This window comes from Schistocerca americana, chromosome X (assembly GCF_021461395.2).
Source record: "Schistocerca americana isolate TAMUIC-IGC-003095 chromosome X, iqSchAmer2.1, whole genome shotgun sequence".
NCBI classification, from domain to species: Eukaryota; Metazoa; Arthropoda; class Insecta; order Orthoptera; family Acrididae; genus Schistocerca; species Schistocerca americana.
Window position 1 is genome coordinate 640,021,722 of NC_060130.1, and position 16,995 is coordinate 640,038,716.

Genomic DNA, 16,995 nt, shown 5'->3' on the forward strand with positions numbered 1-16,995 from the left:
TTAATGGCAACACCTTTGATGACCTCATACTTCGCAAAATGTTCTATAGTAGATAATACACTGTGAGTCAAACGAAAATTTAAAATACCCTACATCGTTTTTCTTATATATAGTTCCTTTAGTAATTTGTTTGTGTTGCATAAATGACATAGTTGTTAGACATTTGATTTTAGACCCAAAAGTAAATGTAACACAGAGCAATTTGTGTGCATTCACGTGAGAATGTTTCTGTCATTGTTTTCATAGGTAATCTGTTTCACGAACATTCATATGCAGAGCAATTTGCTGGAGATAACGTAGCAAGGAAAGAGTAGGGACGTTTTCTGCAGAAAGTAATGTTGAACTGAGGCATTATATCTTCCTGTGTAAGTGTGTGTTAAAAGTAAGACAAATTCACGTAGTGAAGTAGTTCATATGCGGACGTTGCGTGCTTGTCATGCACAGGAACGTATTTGACCCGTCCAACATCATTTCGTGAAACAGTTAAACGATAGACAGAAATGATTATTAGAAAATTGGTAGGTTGCCTGCTCCGTATGAATGCGACAGGATTCGTTGCGTCTCTTTGTCATTCACTGACTTTTATACGTGCCTGTACTAGCGCCGAAGTAATTCCTAATGTGTAATGTAGTCATGTATAAATACAGACATTCACAACATGCTAATTGTTTTCTTGCTCAATAATATACTTAACCGTAAACAGTTCACCTCTTTCATAAACAATGCTTGCGATATCTCTTTAATAATGGGGCAACATGACAATCAGTCGTTTTGTCTGTCGCTTCGTCTGAGATTCTGGGTAACAGTAAACATTGTTGTCACCATGTGTGGTGGTGGCCTTAGTTCATTTTTCCGAGTGTTTGGGTTCTGTCTCATGCGCTACCCTTTTGTGGACTTTGTGTTCGTGAAGTTCCCAAGAGAATAGAATTTAACGAGTATTCTTTCGTTTTGTATTCTTTGGATACCTTGACGCAGTTTTGTAGTGGTCCTTGATTGATGGATGTGTATGTTTTAAATTCGTTAGAGAAACTCAAAATAGGGTAGTACCCTAAAAAAAAATAGATAAATATAAATATTTAATGGTTCTATGTGACAAATTAGAGTGGAGTGTGAGACAAATCGGACGTAAATGGTAATGGAAAAATACGATGGTATGTGTTTTACTCATCCTGTATGCGATACTTTATACCTGTATGTATATTGAAGATGCTAGGATTATGATGTGTGCAGGTGTCTATTGATGTGTAAGAAATTTTGTAACGTTACCCAAATGCCCCAGTGTTGTGTTATAGTGAAAGAAAATGCTCATTGCCAAGTATTCGCTAAGTATTATTTTAATATATAAACACTACCTCTCCAGCTTTACGAAGAATTAACACCACTTGTTAGCCGCTTTTAAATTATGAAGCTACGAAGCGCATCACAATTGGACATTCAGCAGACCAACGTTTCTTGTGTTACTGGATATCCGAATTTCTATTCCCTGTAATTTTCGAGTGAAACATAATTGCTCACATTAGTATTATCACGCCATACATAAAAAGTTTCGTTCCCATAGGTCATTACATGGTGACAGGAGAGTACGCATTTCATCATGAAATGGATATCATCTCAGCTGAAGGCGTAGTTGCCTTGGTTACCGTTTACGTGCGAAATACGCTGTTTGCTCTCGCGTATTTGGCTAGCGAGAGAGAGACAGAGAGAGTGACAGAGAGGGGGGGCGGGGGCGGTTGATGTGAAGCACGAAGTGGCCGATAGATGACTGGCGGGTTTGCGTGCGACATACGAATAGGCTGACTGTAGGGCGGCGGGCAGTTGGTGACGTATTGCTTGCCATTTGGGGGGGGGGGGGGGGGCGGCGGCGGCGGTTGATGTGAAACACGAGTGACCGATAGACGATTGCCGAGTTGGAGCGACATACTTATTGCGTTATAATATAGTTGTTACAAGAAGCTTTCACTGCCTGGTGGCCTGTAGTTATGAACAGTTGTGATACTACCCATAAATTTATGCTTAGGAGCTATAAAAGAGAATTGCGTTTATGTCTTAAGCTCCCGCTCTCCAACATAACCGTTACATTTAAAACAGTATATCATCGTTAAAATTTGGTGTTGTTGTATTATATTTGTGCTTAATATTTTCCAAAGAAAAAAAAAAAGAAACATGTTTATTGACCCGCACTAAATATCTTCGCCATTGTCTTGTAAAGCTTGATATGGTATACAAGTCTGCAGTTCTATCTATGAACTGTCTTTTTTTGTTAATGCAGGAAAGTTTGCAACAACTCTGCCACATGTTGAAAGTATTTGAGCAGAAGTATCTAGAACTCTATTTTCAACAAAGGTCATGCCCTGTCAGTCTTCATTTTCCAGTAATATTTTCATTATCTCGTTTTGTCTGCCAAAAAAGTATAAAACATTTAAGTAGTGAGCCGATTATTGTGGCTGTTATTTCATCCGTAAGTCAACAATTTTTCACAATGGTACAATTAATAAGTTTCCTGTTTTACCTGTCATAAGTTGTTGTAAGGCATTATATGCTCTATTTATTGACTTTTTGCTGTAATTATTAATAATATAAAAAAAAACTTCTACCAAATTCTAGCATTTTACTGTCATGTGCAAACGCTGTGTATGGAAATTCATGCCGGCCGGTGTGGCCGAGCGCTTCTAGGCGCTACAGTCTGGAACCGCGCGACCGCTACGGTCGCAGGTTCGAATCCTGCCTCGGGCATGGATGTGTGTGATGTCCTTAGGTTAGTTAGATTTAAGTAGTTCTAAGTTCTAGGGGACTTATGACCTCAGCAGCTGAGTCCCATAGTGCTCAGAGCCGTTTGAACCATTTTTTGGAAATTCATGTGTAACTATATGATGACTGAGTAAAAGTTATTTGGGATGCATAAGTATGTTGTGCTACACATGGAACTACTCAAGTTTTGGCAGTTATTACAGGCAGCTTTCATCTGTCAACTTGTTGAATTTTATAGTAAATGACTGGTTGAAAAGCTGATGCTCAGTTATCACAACTAACACTGATACATTCCCCACGGAATGTTCTCTCTGTTGCAGCTACTGCACAATTTACAGCTAAGGAATTGTCCCTTTACCTTGGAATAGTTTCCTCCTTGCAACTGTTTAGATATATGTGCACTTCCCACGCTCTGCTTTATCCTCAGATTTGAGGAATATATTAAATTAATGTTCTTCATAAAAACTTTATCTTTTGTAATACAGTTATTGGGCAACCCGGCTATTATTTGTGGTTACTCATTTCCCCTTCTACTTTTATGGTGTCAATACGTGATAAAGTTTTTAAAGGGAAATTGTTTACATGAATGATGATAGTTTTTATTTGGACCCATCAGTATAAGAAATCCTGATCCATTGTACGTACATGGGTTTTCTACTGTCCATATTTCTTGAACATATTTCCATGATACTAGAGTTGTTTTTGTCGATGCTCATGCTGCTGCTATTTTTGCTCTTCCACCTTTTCCTTGCAATAATGGTATACTTAAGTTTTTCCCTTCTTACTTTGTGTTAATGTGAAGTGTGCTTAATGCTCTTAAAGCCACTGCTAGAGTGTATATAGCATAAACGTTTGTATCTCGCTATAGTCTGCAGATTTTTTTTTTTCCTCCCTTTCTTTTGTTTTCCTCCCGTGGTATCTTAACTGGGTACAAAGTCTATTCAAGCACTGATCTTTGATTTTTGCCCAGTATTTTCACAGTTCTACTGGTGCTGTTGCTTTCTTCATTGGTAGTTTCTAAAAAGTATGCATGCATGAAATCTCCCTGTTACTAAAAATATGTTGACCCCTCCTCCCATCTCCTTTATATCCTTTACAGTTTCTGTCAGCTAGGTTGTACAGAGATCTTTGTTTCACTAGAAAGTGGACGAACTTACCCACCTATGAATTGTAATGTCATCAGTGTTCTTCAGTTCTGTTCAGTGATGCTTTCCATGGCATTCAAGGCTCTAGGGTGGATATCTGTTATATGGTGTTCAGCTACATGTCAGAAGATACATGTACTTTTTGGTATTTTGTGTCAGTTCATAGTTCCAATTTATTAACTGGCGTAGGGAGGGCTTTTTTTTTCACTGAATTAGGTTCTTTCTATTCACAGAGATAGTGTACAGTTAGCGCTGTGTTGGCCATAAATCCCATTTCTTACGATTCAGATACATTCCTCTGACTAGTTCACGTTTCCAGTTTGTCACCACATTTTCATAAACACAGTTGAAATGATGAAAGCCCATCACCTTGTCTGAGCCATGTTTGAGTCTCAAAACCATCACAGTTCTGTGTGTTAACTTTTACTTTGGAGTGTATATAATGATTTTGAGTGGTGTGTTGTCTACTCCTAATTGCTGAATGTTTTGACAAAGAGTTTGTTGCTCCACATAATTGTAAGCCATTCTAAACTCAACAGCTGCTTATGTTTCCAGAGTAAAGTAGTATTGTTTTAAGACTCAGCTAATCTATTCATGAAGCACCTCTGATATTCCAAAAAAAATTTCAGTTGGTTCTTCTCCTCATTAGCAAGGCCTTTGGATCTTATTCGGTAATGAGGGAATGGGGATGCTCATTATTGTCCATCATATTAAATGCTACATGTGATGGGGATGGATTATGGCTTAGGTACAGTCAGGTGGTAAATGTTCTGGTTTTCAAATTTCTGAATAATTTTAATGAACTTTATCACCATGTTGTCCCATCACAGTGCTTCCATAGCTTAGTTGTTGCCTTGTTTTGTGATTTGACTAACTTCTTCCATGGTGGGTAGTAGTGGACCCATTGTCCAAATCCTCCTCTGATGGATCTTGTGTAAGTATGTTCTTAAGTATTCAGCCAGAAGATTGTAGTTTTCCTTGTAATTACAAACCATTTAGTGTATGATTCTCTAAAGGGAATACAGTTACTTTAACTACACTTTCTGGGTTTTTATTTTGAACTTTCTGTGAAAAGTCTATGGACTTAGTTTTAAGTTATATATATTGTTGTTTGTGACAATACATTTAATTGCTAAGGTTGCTTTGGCTGCATGGACCCTCTGTTCCAAGAACTTTACCCAGTTTTCTTGATTTTACAGCAGCCCTATCCCAGCTATGATGTCTACCTTTGGACTGCTTCATAATTATGGTGTCCAGTGTATTGCATATGTTTCCTTTTTTTGTGAGAGGTGTGAGCCACTGGTCCGAGTTCTTAATTTTTTAAATATATTTGCCAGGCCATGAGATGGAGGAATTGCCCTATGGTGTTGGTTCTGTTGTTGTTTGCATTTAAAAACACTTTCACTCTGTTCATTGCCATCTTTATCAGAGCAGATGATCAGATCTGTTGTGTAGAACTGACCATGATACAGTGATTTGACAGTGTGACAAGACTTGACACCTTGAGATGACAGGTGGAGCTGGGATTACAGAAGTGTCCAATTCCACCCGTCTGCTTTGACCCATGATGTCACCAATATGGCGGAAACGACCCTTGTCAACGTCTCCAATATGGTGCCTATGACGTCATTACGTAAATGACAACAAACACAAAAATACATACAAAACCAACAAACACATCTCTCTCCAAAATATAATCAAACTAACGGGACCAGCATGGGAAATTGGGGTTTTTTGGATGGGGACAAACTAAATATAAACACACCAAAAATCCCAAACCACAAAAAATGACGACATAAAAACACCACTAAATCCCCTAATTCTGCTACACTTACAGTGTCGACAGGAATCAGTCACTTTCCTTCACCTACATAGCTCAACCGCAGTTGTCAATACCACAAAATGAAAACCAACTACTCCAAAAATTATAATCACACCGCAACTATCGATACCACAAAACCAACATCTAAAAAAAAAAACAAAATTGGAATCTGATGCTTCCCCTGTCCTATATAGGTCAACAGCAGCTCATGATACCAAAACACACACAGCTACGATGACACATTGGAATCGGACACTTCCCTTTACCTATTTATGTCAAAAGCAACTCACGATACCAAAACACACACAGCCACATTGGAATCGAACACTTCCCTTGATCTATATAGGTCAACAACAGCTCACGGTACCAAAACACACATAGTTACGACGACAAATTGGAATCAGTTACTTCCCATGACCTCTACAGCTCAAATACAACTGACGACACCGTAAAAATTACAATCGAGTACTTCCCCTAAGATACATAAATCAACCACAAGTGCCAATACCAAAACATCAACCACCAACACATGCAATAAATAACACCGACCCAACAACACATAAAAACCCCACCTAACACCATAACACGCGTACAATAGATCCAAAAAAGTGACTACCTACCATAAAAAAGTTCCTGCGCTACACACTGATCCCCAACTCGCATATTCTACTTGCATACACCACATTTTACTATCTCCGTTACAAGCCCGAAAAGTTCCAGAAACTTAATGACGGACAACATATCGTCCCCCATTTCAGCCCACGCACTATTAAACTTAGAAGTCTTATCCATACCTAACACAAGAAACCGCAAATTGAATTAAATGACTTACTGCACGACAAACATCAAACCACTAACATCAAACGACACCGCAACGGAAACTTAATCCGTAACTCAATGAAACTAATTTCCATTTTCCTATAACAGTCACGACCGATAAATGCACACTTCAAGCACCGACACCCATATGAACACACAGCACCAGAGCACTACACCAACCGCAACAAGACGACATCTACAAACACAACACACTGAAACTAAACTCCGCATCGTCATGACGTCACACAACACAACACCCTTACATCATGGGTCAAAGCCAACGGGTGGGATACGACGCCTCCATAGACCCGGGGAGCTTGCCAATTCAGTCTCTGGGGTGTTCGTGCTTGATACACTATTGCTATTTTTGTTGTCAGTGTTGGCCAGCAGTGCCTTGGCAAGTATATGGTGTAACCACTATATGAGTTTGCAGCTTGCCCTTGATTCCTGGCAGGGTAGCGTGCATGTTGCCCCCCTCCCCCCCCCCCCTCCACACACACACACACACACACACACACACACACACACACAGAGTGAGTTCCGCTTTCCCAACTTGTCTATCCATGAGCTTTGAGCCATCTGTTGTTGTTCACACCTTAAAGCGATTACTTTGGGAATGGGTAGGTGTGCTGGTCCTGGTTCTAATCCGCTCAGTGAATATCCATGTCTTTTGTTTTATAGAAATATGCATAAATTCGGTGGGATTCTTGACTAAACCAGAATTTTTGATGCTGTTCCACCCATCCCTCACCCCCACCTAAAAACAATTTATCTGATAAACAAAACATGTTGGAAAGTGTGTGTACCTGTTTAGTGGTGGCTTACATGTAAATTTTGAGTGAAATCATATGTCTGTTCAACACTTTCAATGAACAGAATTTTTTTAGTTGCTTATGTCACAGCCCAGATTTCATGATAATGTAGAGTCTTTCTTTTCTACCAGTTTTGACATAATTGCTGTCATATTTTGGAGGTACAATGAAATGGTAATTCTAGTTCATGTGTGCTATGTTTTTATATTTGCCATTATCACTACATTTCCCCATGTTGCGCTGATAGTATTTACTGGTGCCCATTTTCATGGCCCCACTTTAATTTAGTTTTGTTTAACCTGTGCATTTCATTTGTTGTTTATGGTTAAAATTTATCTACTTCAATCTCCTTTATGTGGCCATTTGTTTACATTATGCTGTTGCTATTGCTATGCAGTCTTTGTTGTGGACTTTTCTCGAATGTTGTGTTGACCAGCCTGTTGCTCTTTAATTTGTGTTGGCTCTGTTGACTATGAAGCACTGTCTCTGATGTTGTTATAAGACAGTTTCACTGGTACTTGGAGAAGCTTAATTTCACATGAGGATATTGGACTACTTTGAAGGTAAAAATGGTTATTTTTTATAACAGTAAATCTATTACTGGTTTCCATTCCAAAGATACACATTGCATACGGTTGAAGCATTTTGTGAAATTCGTTTACCACAAATTTATTCTTACTTAAATTATTGCAATAAGATAGACCATTTGCAGTGATGTGGCTTCGTCTAATCCTAATTGCATTTATATATTCATATCAAAGCTATATATTATGAATACTTCACAATCCTACTTTGTATTCATCTGTCAATTCATGTGGGACTGAAAATTTTCTAATGCAATATTTAGTCCTTCCTCAAAATCAAATTTTCACAGCATGGTACATCTTTTAATGAGTAATATTCTGTTCTTTTGTTGCATTCCTCCCCAATACTTTCCTGAGATTACTGTAGACTCAAACTTTTCTTTTGTCACCAATCCAAAAGATTACACCATATGCATTAGAAATGCCATTGCTGGACATGTTTGTAAGAAATGTGACAAAGAAGATCTAAATAATCATAGTTGCTAGACTGAAAGTGCATTTGCGCATTTATTTACCAGATGATGCCAACCACAGATGAGAAAATATCAACTGGTGTTGTGATCAGTCCAAATCATTTTACTGTGAAGATTAAAGTACTAATGTAGATATGCTTACATTTTACAGATCTTGTGGCATTACAAGTAACTGGTTTTGATGATAAATGACAAAAACTTTGGAAAAAACGTAATGCTTTGACGGGTGGAGGGAAATAATGAGCGTAGTTCCACATGGTACAGTTATGGGGTATCTTATTTGCCTCACTATGTATTATAATAAATTTTGGTAGAGAAACAGCAACAGAAGAACTTGTTAGTAAAATTTTCAAGGGAGTATCGAGTGGTTCTCTTCAAATGGATTCCCTCATGCTTTTGAGAGAATGGAAACAGGGGAAGTGTGTTTGGTGGGAGTACAGTTATGTGCAACAAATTGATTAATACAAACAATTAATATAGTACAATGTGCCTAGGGTGGAATCTTCCAAATTTTTGGAGGTACATATTAATCCAAGGATCATTTGATTATGATGTAGGAAATGTTATCAAAATACAGTGAAAATAAATAGCTCAAATATATAAACATGTATTTGAATATACACACGTCAAAAAAAGTTTTGCATCACCCTGGTTCCCAGAACTCCTGAAGATAGACATTGACTGTGGATATTGTATCATAGACGCAGTCCCTTTGACTGTTCAGAGATGTCACTAAACCCACCCAAAGATGTAAAAAACTGTGCATGAGCAGCGCCTCTTAGATGGAGGGGGTCTGACAGCCAATCAATTCCAGTCATTCCACCAGGAAGGAGGTACACAGCCCGTGTTGTCTGTAGTTCAACCATGCCTCGACAGCCAATTCCGTGGTTCGATCGTGTCCACATTGTTACTTTGTGCCAGGAAGGGCTCTCAACAACGGAAGTGTCCAGGCGTCTCGGAGTGAATCAAAGCAATGTTGTTCGGACATGGAGGAGATAAAGAAAGACAGGCACCTTGCTCAGGCCACCCAAGGGCTTCTGCAGTTGATGACCGCTGTCTACGGATTATGGCTCGGAGGAACCCTCACAGCAATGCCACCATGTTGAATAATGCTTTTCGTGCAGGCACAGGACGTTGTGCTACATCTCAAACTGTGCGCAATAGGCTGCATGATGCGCAACTTGACTCTCAACATCCATGGCGAGATCCGTCTTTCCAACCAAGACATCGTGCAGCACGGTACAGGTGGGCGCAACAACACGCCAAATTGACCGCTCAGGATTGGCATTACATTCTCTTCACCGATGAGTGTCGCATATGCCTTCAACCAGACAGTCATCGGAGACGTGTTTGGAGGCAACCCGGTCAGGCTGAACGCCTTAGACACACTGTCCAGCGAGTGCAGCAAGGTGGAGGTTCCCTGCTGTTTTGGGGTGGCATTATGTGTGGCCGACGTAGGTTGCTGGTGGCTTGGTAGGCACCGTAACAATTGTATGATGCATGAATGCGATCTTCCAACCCATAGTGCAACCATATTGGCAGCATATTGGCGATTCATTCGTGTTCATGGACGACAATTTGCGCCCCCATCATGCACATGTTGTGAATGACTTTCTTCAGGACGATGACATCGCTCAACTAGAGTGGCCAGCATGTTCTCCAGACGTGAACCCTATCCAACATGCCTGGGGTAAACTGAAAAGGGCTGTTTATGGACGACATGACCCACGAATGACTCTGAGGGATCTACACCGAATCGCCGTGTGAGGAGTGGGACAATCTGAACCAACAGTGCATTGATGAACTTGTGGATAATATGCCACGACGAATACGCGCATGCATCAATGCAAGAGGACGTGCTGCTGGGTATTAGAGGTACTGGTGTGTACAGCAATCTGAACCACCACCTCTGTAGGTCTCGCTGCATGGTGGTACAACATCCAATGTGTGGTTTTCATGAGGAATAAAAATGTGAAACATTGAACCAACTGAATCACAGTGCGCATTTCTTCAACTTGGCTCCAAAATTGTTCACCAAACATTATTTTAATTTTTTTATTGCTAGTTGAAGCTACAGTCTTAAGCTTCTAAGCCTTCTAGATGCAATCAAGCACCCATTTCTTGCCAATTTCGGTACATGCCACTAATCAATACTCATTAAGCAGTGGTTGCTATCTTAACTCTTCCTTATTCACCAGACACACTATTCTGGATCAGCATGGTACTTGATAACATGTTGGTTTATGTTGATAGAATTTTGTTGCATCACAAATATGATCCACAGAATGTGTAGAAAATTAAACTGTAGATTAAACCTTATTTTCCCTCCATCATACACCCAGCTATTGTATTTTCCACCTGTAACACTTCTGAAAAGTAGTAGTAAACAAACATTCAGTAGCATAACAAGCTGAGTTGTGTATTTCATAATTAAACCATGTCCCAAAATAGACACTGTCACATTAATGAAACTTGCCATAATGATGTCTGATAGTTGTTATAACTAAACTAATGGAATGAGTGAAGATAACCTCTCGCCCTGTAGTGGAGACATTGAGAGGTAATCAGGAACATAAACAAGAATTGGAACTCGGTAGCTCAATTTGTAGTGCCTTGAGACCAGATAAACTACAAGACACTTAAAAATTTGTTAAAATATTTAAGAAGTTACATTTGTTGTGAAGTGATGCCAGAGGAACTTCATAATGGTAAGACCCTTGGAATTTGGATGCCATTGAAGCACATTGAACTTCCACTAATGTTATACCAACCATGCTTCGATAATTTTGTAGTACAGCATTACCACTATGCGATATGTCATACCACTAGGGAAGACAGTAGAAGTGCAAGGCACATCCAGGGATGGAGAGTTACCATAATCAGTTAAGTTTACTTGCTGTTGATGTCAAGGGACCAAGAGAGTACCTAGAAGTCTTCTCTGTATGTTGTTGCTGTGCATCATCAGGCTGTATTGTACATATCTAACCACCAGTGTGGCATTATGCAGCCACCGTTAACGCACTGTTCATACAAACAAGGAATCATCAGGTAAACAAATTCCCCTGACTTTCTGTTGTTGAGGTTATTGCGCAACTTGTTGATGAACCCTAATGGGCATTGACACAATTCAGAGGTAATTGCTGTTGAAGCACTAGGTTAAACAATCTTCTATGAAATATTGTTCACCAGTCAACTCTCACTAATCTTTGCATGTGCTCTTTGTCTTTAATAACATGAATTTGTGGCACAATAATTTTCTCCCTTGACCATTTGCTGTGAAGATTTAAAATTTTCAGTGCTTCAAAAACCCTGGACTCTCACACTCAGTATACAGTTACTTTCCTCCCTCCAACTGGGATAAATTTATACTTTAGTGAGCAATAAACGTCATAATTATTGGATGCAGAATAAAATGTTGAGACACACCTTATTTCATCCGCTATATGCACAGTGTGCCTCTTGGATCTAATAATATGACTGGACGGTGCACACATGGGAAATGAAATAGAGAAGAACATTATTATCATGCATTATGCTTAGTATTTTGATATACATAAAGAGAAGGGGGGATGACAGATTCCTAAATGTATTTCAGATTAGAAATATACATATACATTGTGATTGATGTTTCACAGAGTCAATTGGTAGGGGACAACCACCAAACTATCATCCAATCGTAATTCTTTCTTGAGTACCACATGCTCGCTATGTTGCCTGTTTTGTAGGTTACATGCAGCACCTTGTGAGGCATGTCTAGCTGCATGACAGCAACATTGCTCCCCACCACTACGAGATGTCTGTCACAGAATAATTTTAATTGGGGTACAGTATTTGTGATACGGAAGTGACAGGAGTCAAATGAAAGACTAGGAACAGGTTCATGGAATGAACTATAAACATATAGTTTATAGCAGAATTTTGTCTGTAGGCTGTAAACATAAAGGATGTTATCAAACATTTCACACATGGAAGAATTCAGCAGGTATACTTGTTCATGTTGGTAAAGCCTGCTGACTTATGCAGAGTCATGTTTATAGCGGTTATGGAAGTGAAATTTCATTATGTGTATGCTAAGAAGGTTAAATGCATCATATCACTTCATTTCACTTTCAGCTACTTTGCATCTGTACAGTCACTGCTGTGGATGTATAGAGGTCTAGGAAATGAGACCCACTGGCAGTAAGATAAGGTTTATGGAACTTTCGACTCTTTGCCAAAGTTCTGACTCCCGTTCCTCATTGAACACAAGTTTTAGTACAGTATACATGCGGTGTGTAGAAGAAACATGCTTGTTTGGAAATCTTAGACAAAGTGTGCCAGAGTGTAGCATCCTGATCTGACATGTGGGTGGATCATACATAATACTAGTGCCAGATACCCTCAGCAATGTACTATAGGGCTGCTTGCAAAATAAGAATTTACCTAGTTAGTAGGTTTCTTATTTCATGTATCATTTTCATGATAAATCATAATGATGTAGCATAAGTAATGTTATATTGACATCACAAATAATTTTGTAAATATGTCTAAATGCTCATCATTTACAAGTGGTTGTTTCTTCATTTTTTAATTAGAAAAAGGAGACAGAGGGACATACAGATGTGAGTTAGTAATTGCTACCAACTACCCTGTACACATTACAGCAGTAGAAATTCTTCTGCAGAATAGGAGGAGTTGTCAGGGAGAGACTTTATCAGTTTATTTTCAGCTTTTACTGTGCTGTCTGTAAGGCATTTTATATCACTGTGTAAGTGATCAAAAATTTTGGTTGCAACATTGCACACCTCATTATGTTCTATGGACAACCTTAATGTGGAGTAATAAACATTATTTTTTCTTCTAGTATTGTAATTACATCTATCATTGTTCTTTCTGGACAGCAATAGATTATTTATGATAGTCAGTAAGCACGACATATTATTATTAAAGAACATTTTTAAGCAATGAAAACTTTCTTTCTTAAAGATGAGTTACCACAGAATGTTAGTCCCTATGACATTATGGAATGAAACTTTACAAGATATGTCAACTTACTGATTTGTCTTTCCCCAAGGTTTGGAATGATTTTAAGTGAAAATGTGGCTGAACTAAGTGGTTTTAGGAGTTTGAAAATTAACTTTTTCCACTTTAAATTCTCATCAATATGAATGCTTAAGAATTTCAAATTTTGCGCCCTGTTTCTTATTTCCTCACCATGTGTTACACTTATCGTTAGTGTAGTATTTGTATCGTAGATGTGCAGATCTGAATAAGCTGTGTCTGTTTAAAATTGAGGGGGATACTATTCCCAGAATACCAGTGAATAACACTTTTAAGAACATTGTTTACCATTCCTTTTGTTGTTGTTGTGTATGTACTTGGATTGATCACAATACTAGTGTCACCTGCAGAAAGTACTAATTCTGCTTGTTGACTTTGGTAAGAAGTACATGTAGTGTTGCAAGCCTGTTAAACAAGTACTTCATTTCTGTTACTGACAGCTTGGGGGTACCTGGTTCGGTGAACAGTGCAATGGAGTATCTGAGACCGGTCTTTAAAAATAACTTCAGTAAAATGGAAATGACACATGCATCTCCCAAAGTAGGAGCATCCATCATAAAATCCTTGAAATCTAAGTATTCCAGTGGGTATGATAACATATCAACAAAGTTAATCAAGGAGTGCTCATGCGAGTTTAGTTCTTTCTTAAGTTATTTTTGTAATCAATCTCTTAGCAGAACATTTCCAGACTGGCTAAAATATGCTGAAGTTGAGCCTCTTTACAAGAAGGCGGATAAAGAGATACCATCAAACTATCGACCAATTTCACTTTTGCCGGCTTTCTCAAAAATATTTGAAAAGGTTGTGTTCAAGCGTCTCCTTAAGCATCTGATTGCAAATAATATATTGTCCAAGTTATGATTTCTGAAGGGTTCTGATATAGAGAAAGCTATTTACACTTACAGTGAGAATTTACTTAATTCATTAGATAATAAATTAGAGGCTACTGGCATTTTCTGTGACCTGTCAAAAGCCTTTGACTGCATGAACCATAGCATTCTCTTAAGTAAATTAGAGTATTATGGTGTCACCAGCAATGCTGTGAAATGGTTTGTGTCTTATCTATCTAACAGGAAACAAAGGGTGTCATTGCGAAATACCTGTGCAGTAAGCAGTTAGTCTTCATTTGACTGGGAATTAATTACATGTGTTCCTCAAGGTTCCATCGTGGTTCCATTGCTTTTTATTGTGCACATTAATAACCTCTCATCTGTTAAATTGTCAGATGCTAAGTTTGTTTTGTTTGCAGATGATATAAGCATTGCAACAAGTAGCAAGTCAAGTACAGATTTAGAAATAGCTGCTGATCAAATTTTCACTGACATTAATAAGCAGTTTGAAGCTAATTCACTGTCATTAAACTTTGAGAAGACCCACTATATGCAGTTCAGAACGTCTAAGAGATATCCTTCCATCATAAGTATAACATATGAAGACATGCAGATCGAAGAGGTTGACAGTGTTAAATTTCTGGGAATACAACTCCGTAATAAATTCAGTTGGGAAGGGCATACCACAGAATTGCTTAAGCACCTAAACAAGTCTGTATTTGCCATGAGAATTATGTCAGATGTAGGAGATATAAATATAAAAGGGTCGACAGAAGCGTCCGATCCAACGCATCGGCTTTGACCCGTGACGTAAGGGTGTTGTCGTGTGTGACGTCATGACGTTGCGGAGTTTGGTTTGAGTGTGGCTGTCTCCAGTTCTGTTTTATCTTATTTTATTTACTTTTCTGATCTGTTCGTTCTATCTCGTGAGATTTTTTTTTTTAATTTAAAAACACTTATTACTTATTTTAATTATCTGTTTCCTCGAATTTCTGTTTTATTTTATTATATTTATCTTTCTGATCTGTTCATTCTATCCCGTGAGATTTTTTTTTTAAAGACAAAAAACACCAATCAGCTACTGAAGCATCTTTATCTTCTATGGGTTGCAGGGGTTACGACCCCCGGGGAGGTGGGTGGGTATTCATGCATGGCTGTCTTCACTTACACGTTGTAGCTACGCAAGGCGTCTAAATTTGTTTATATTTAGTTTGCCCCCCACCCAAAACACCCCATTTCCCCACGCTTGGCCCGTTAGTGTCATTAGGCTTCTTGTGGAAAGTGTGTGTGTTTGTTTTTGTTTCCTCCATATTTGTGACGTCATGGGTCAAAGCAGATGGGTGGGATCGGACGCTTCCGTATTTCCATATAAAAAACTTAAGTACTTTGCTTACTTTCATTCTGTTATGTCATATGGGATCATATTCTGGGGCAACTCATCAAACCAAGCAAAAGTTTTTACGGTGAAAAAGCATGTGATAAGAATCATTTTTGGTGTAAATTCAAGAACATCTTGTAGAAACCTGTTTTATGAACTTCATATTCTAACCACTGCTTCTCAGTATATTTATTCCTTAATGAAATTTGTTGCAAGTAATACATCTCTATTTCCAACCAATAGCTCAATACATAGTATCGATACTAGGAATAAGAACAATCTACATAAAGATGTAAAATCACTTACCTTGGTCCAAAAAGGGGTCCAATATTCAGGAACACACATTTTCAATAAATTGCCAGCAACCATTAAAAACTTGGTTTCAGATAAAGCACAGTTTTAACAGAGTTTGAAAGACTTTGATAGGCAACTCCTCCTACTCCGTAGATTAATATCTTAACAGAGACTGTTAAGCCAGCTTAAGTAAAAATATCTGTTAGATTTCAGTTTTGACAACACTTGGTCACAACAGTCAAGATTGGGTATTCTGTGTATGATAAATTTATTAATAGTGTAAAACAGTGTTTCATTCTGATAGTGTGTTAATTCTGTAAATATTAGCTGTTCCAATTTACTGTATCGTTTTAACCTATTTTGACTATCTCGTGACACATAATCAGGGTTGTAACTATTATATTCAAATGTTTTATATTTTTATGTTGTACTTTGACATGTTCCACACCCACAAGAATCATCTCATTTTTTTTGGGTCTATGGAACGAAACCTAATCTAATCTAAATGGAGGATTGTTTACATGGACGAGGAACAACAGCGGGCTTATATTGGACATTTTTGGAAGGTGACTACTAACAACCATCAAGTAATGTATAAAATGCATGTTAGACCATCAGCTGGTTTTTTTTTTTATTTAAAAGCCAAATATCTACCAGTTTCAGTCACAGATCATCTTCACAGATTAGGGTTAAAACAGTTTAAGCCACAACATCACGTGTATCATTGCTTAAATAATGGCCACATCTCACATGTAGAGCATGTCATTAATTCCAGTACAACACACAGGACTTTGAAACGCAAACATACTAATAACGTAATAAACAGAGCAGTACTTCTGTTCATGTTTACGCATGTTATTAGTGTATTTATCTCTAAGAGTCCTGTGTGTTATACTGGAATTCATGGTATGTTTTAAATATGAGACGTGGCCATTATTTAAGTAATTACAGATTTGATGTTGTGACCTAAACTGTTGTAACCCTAACCCACGAAGATGATCTGTGACTGAAACCAGTCGATATTTGGTTTCGAATAAAAAAAGCAGCTGA

At 38.2% G+C, this 16,995-nt stretch overlaps 1 protein-coding gene across 3 annotated transcripts in view; it reads left to right on the forward strand.

Annotated features, from left to right (window-relative positions):
* The first annotated feature begins 976 nt into the window (after positions 1-976).
* Positions 977-16,995, forward strand: part of LOC124555776 (pre-mRNA-splicing factor 38B-like) — a 91,456-nt gene continuing 75,437 nt past the window's right edge. For all 3 annotated transcript variants that reach the window (XM_047129827.1, XM_047129826.1, XM_047129825.1), the window contains exon 1: positions 977-1,151. In XM_047129827.1, coding sequence (XP_046985783.1) covers positions 1,130-1,151 — 22 coding nt within the window. In that variant the 5' untranslated portion in view covers positions 977-1,129. The remainder of the gene's footprint in view (positions 1,152-16,995) is intronic.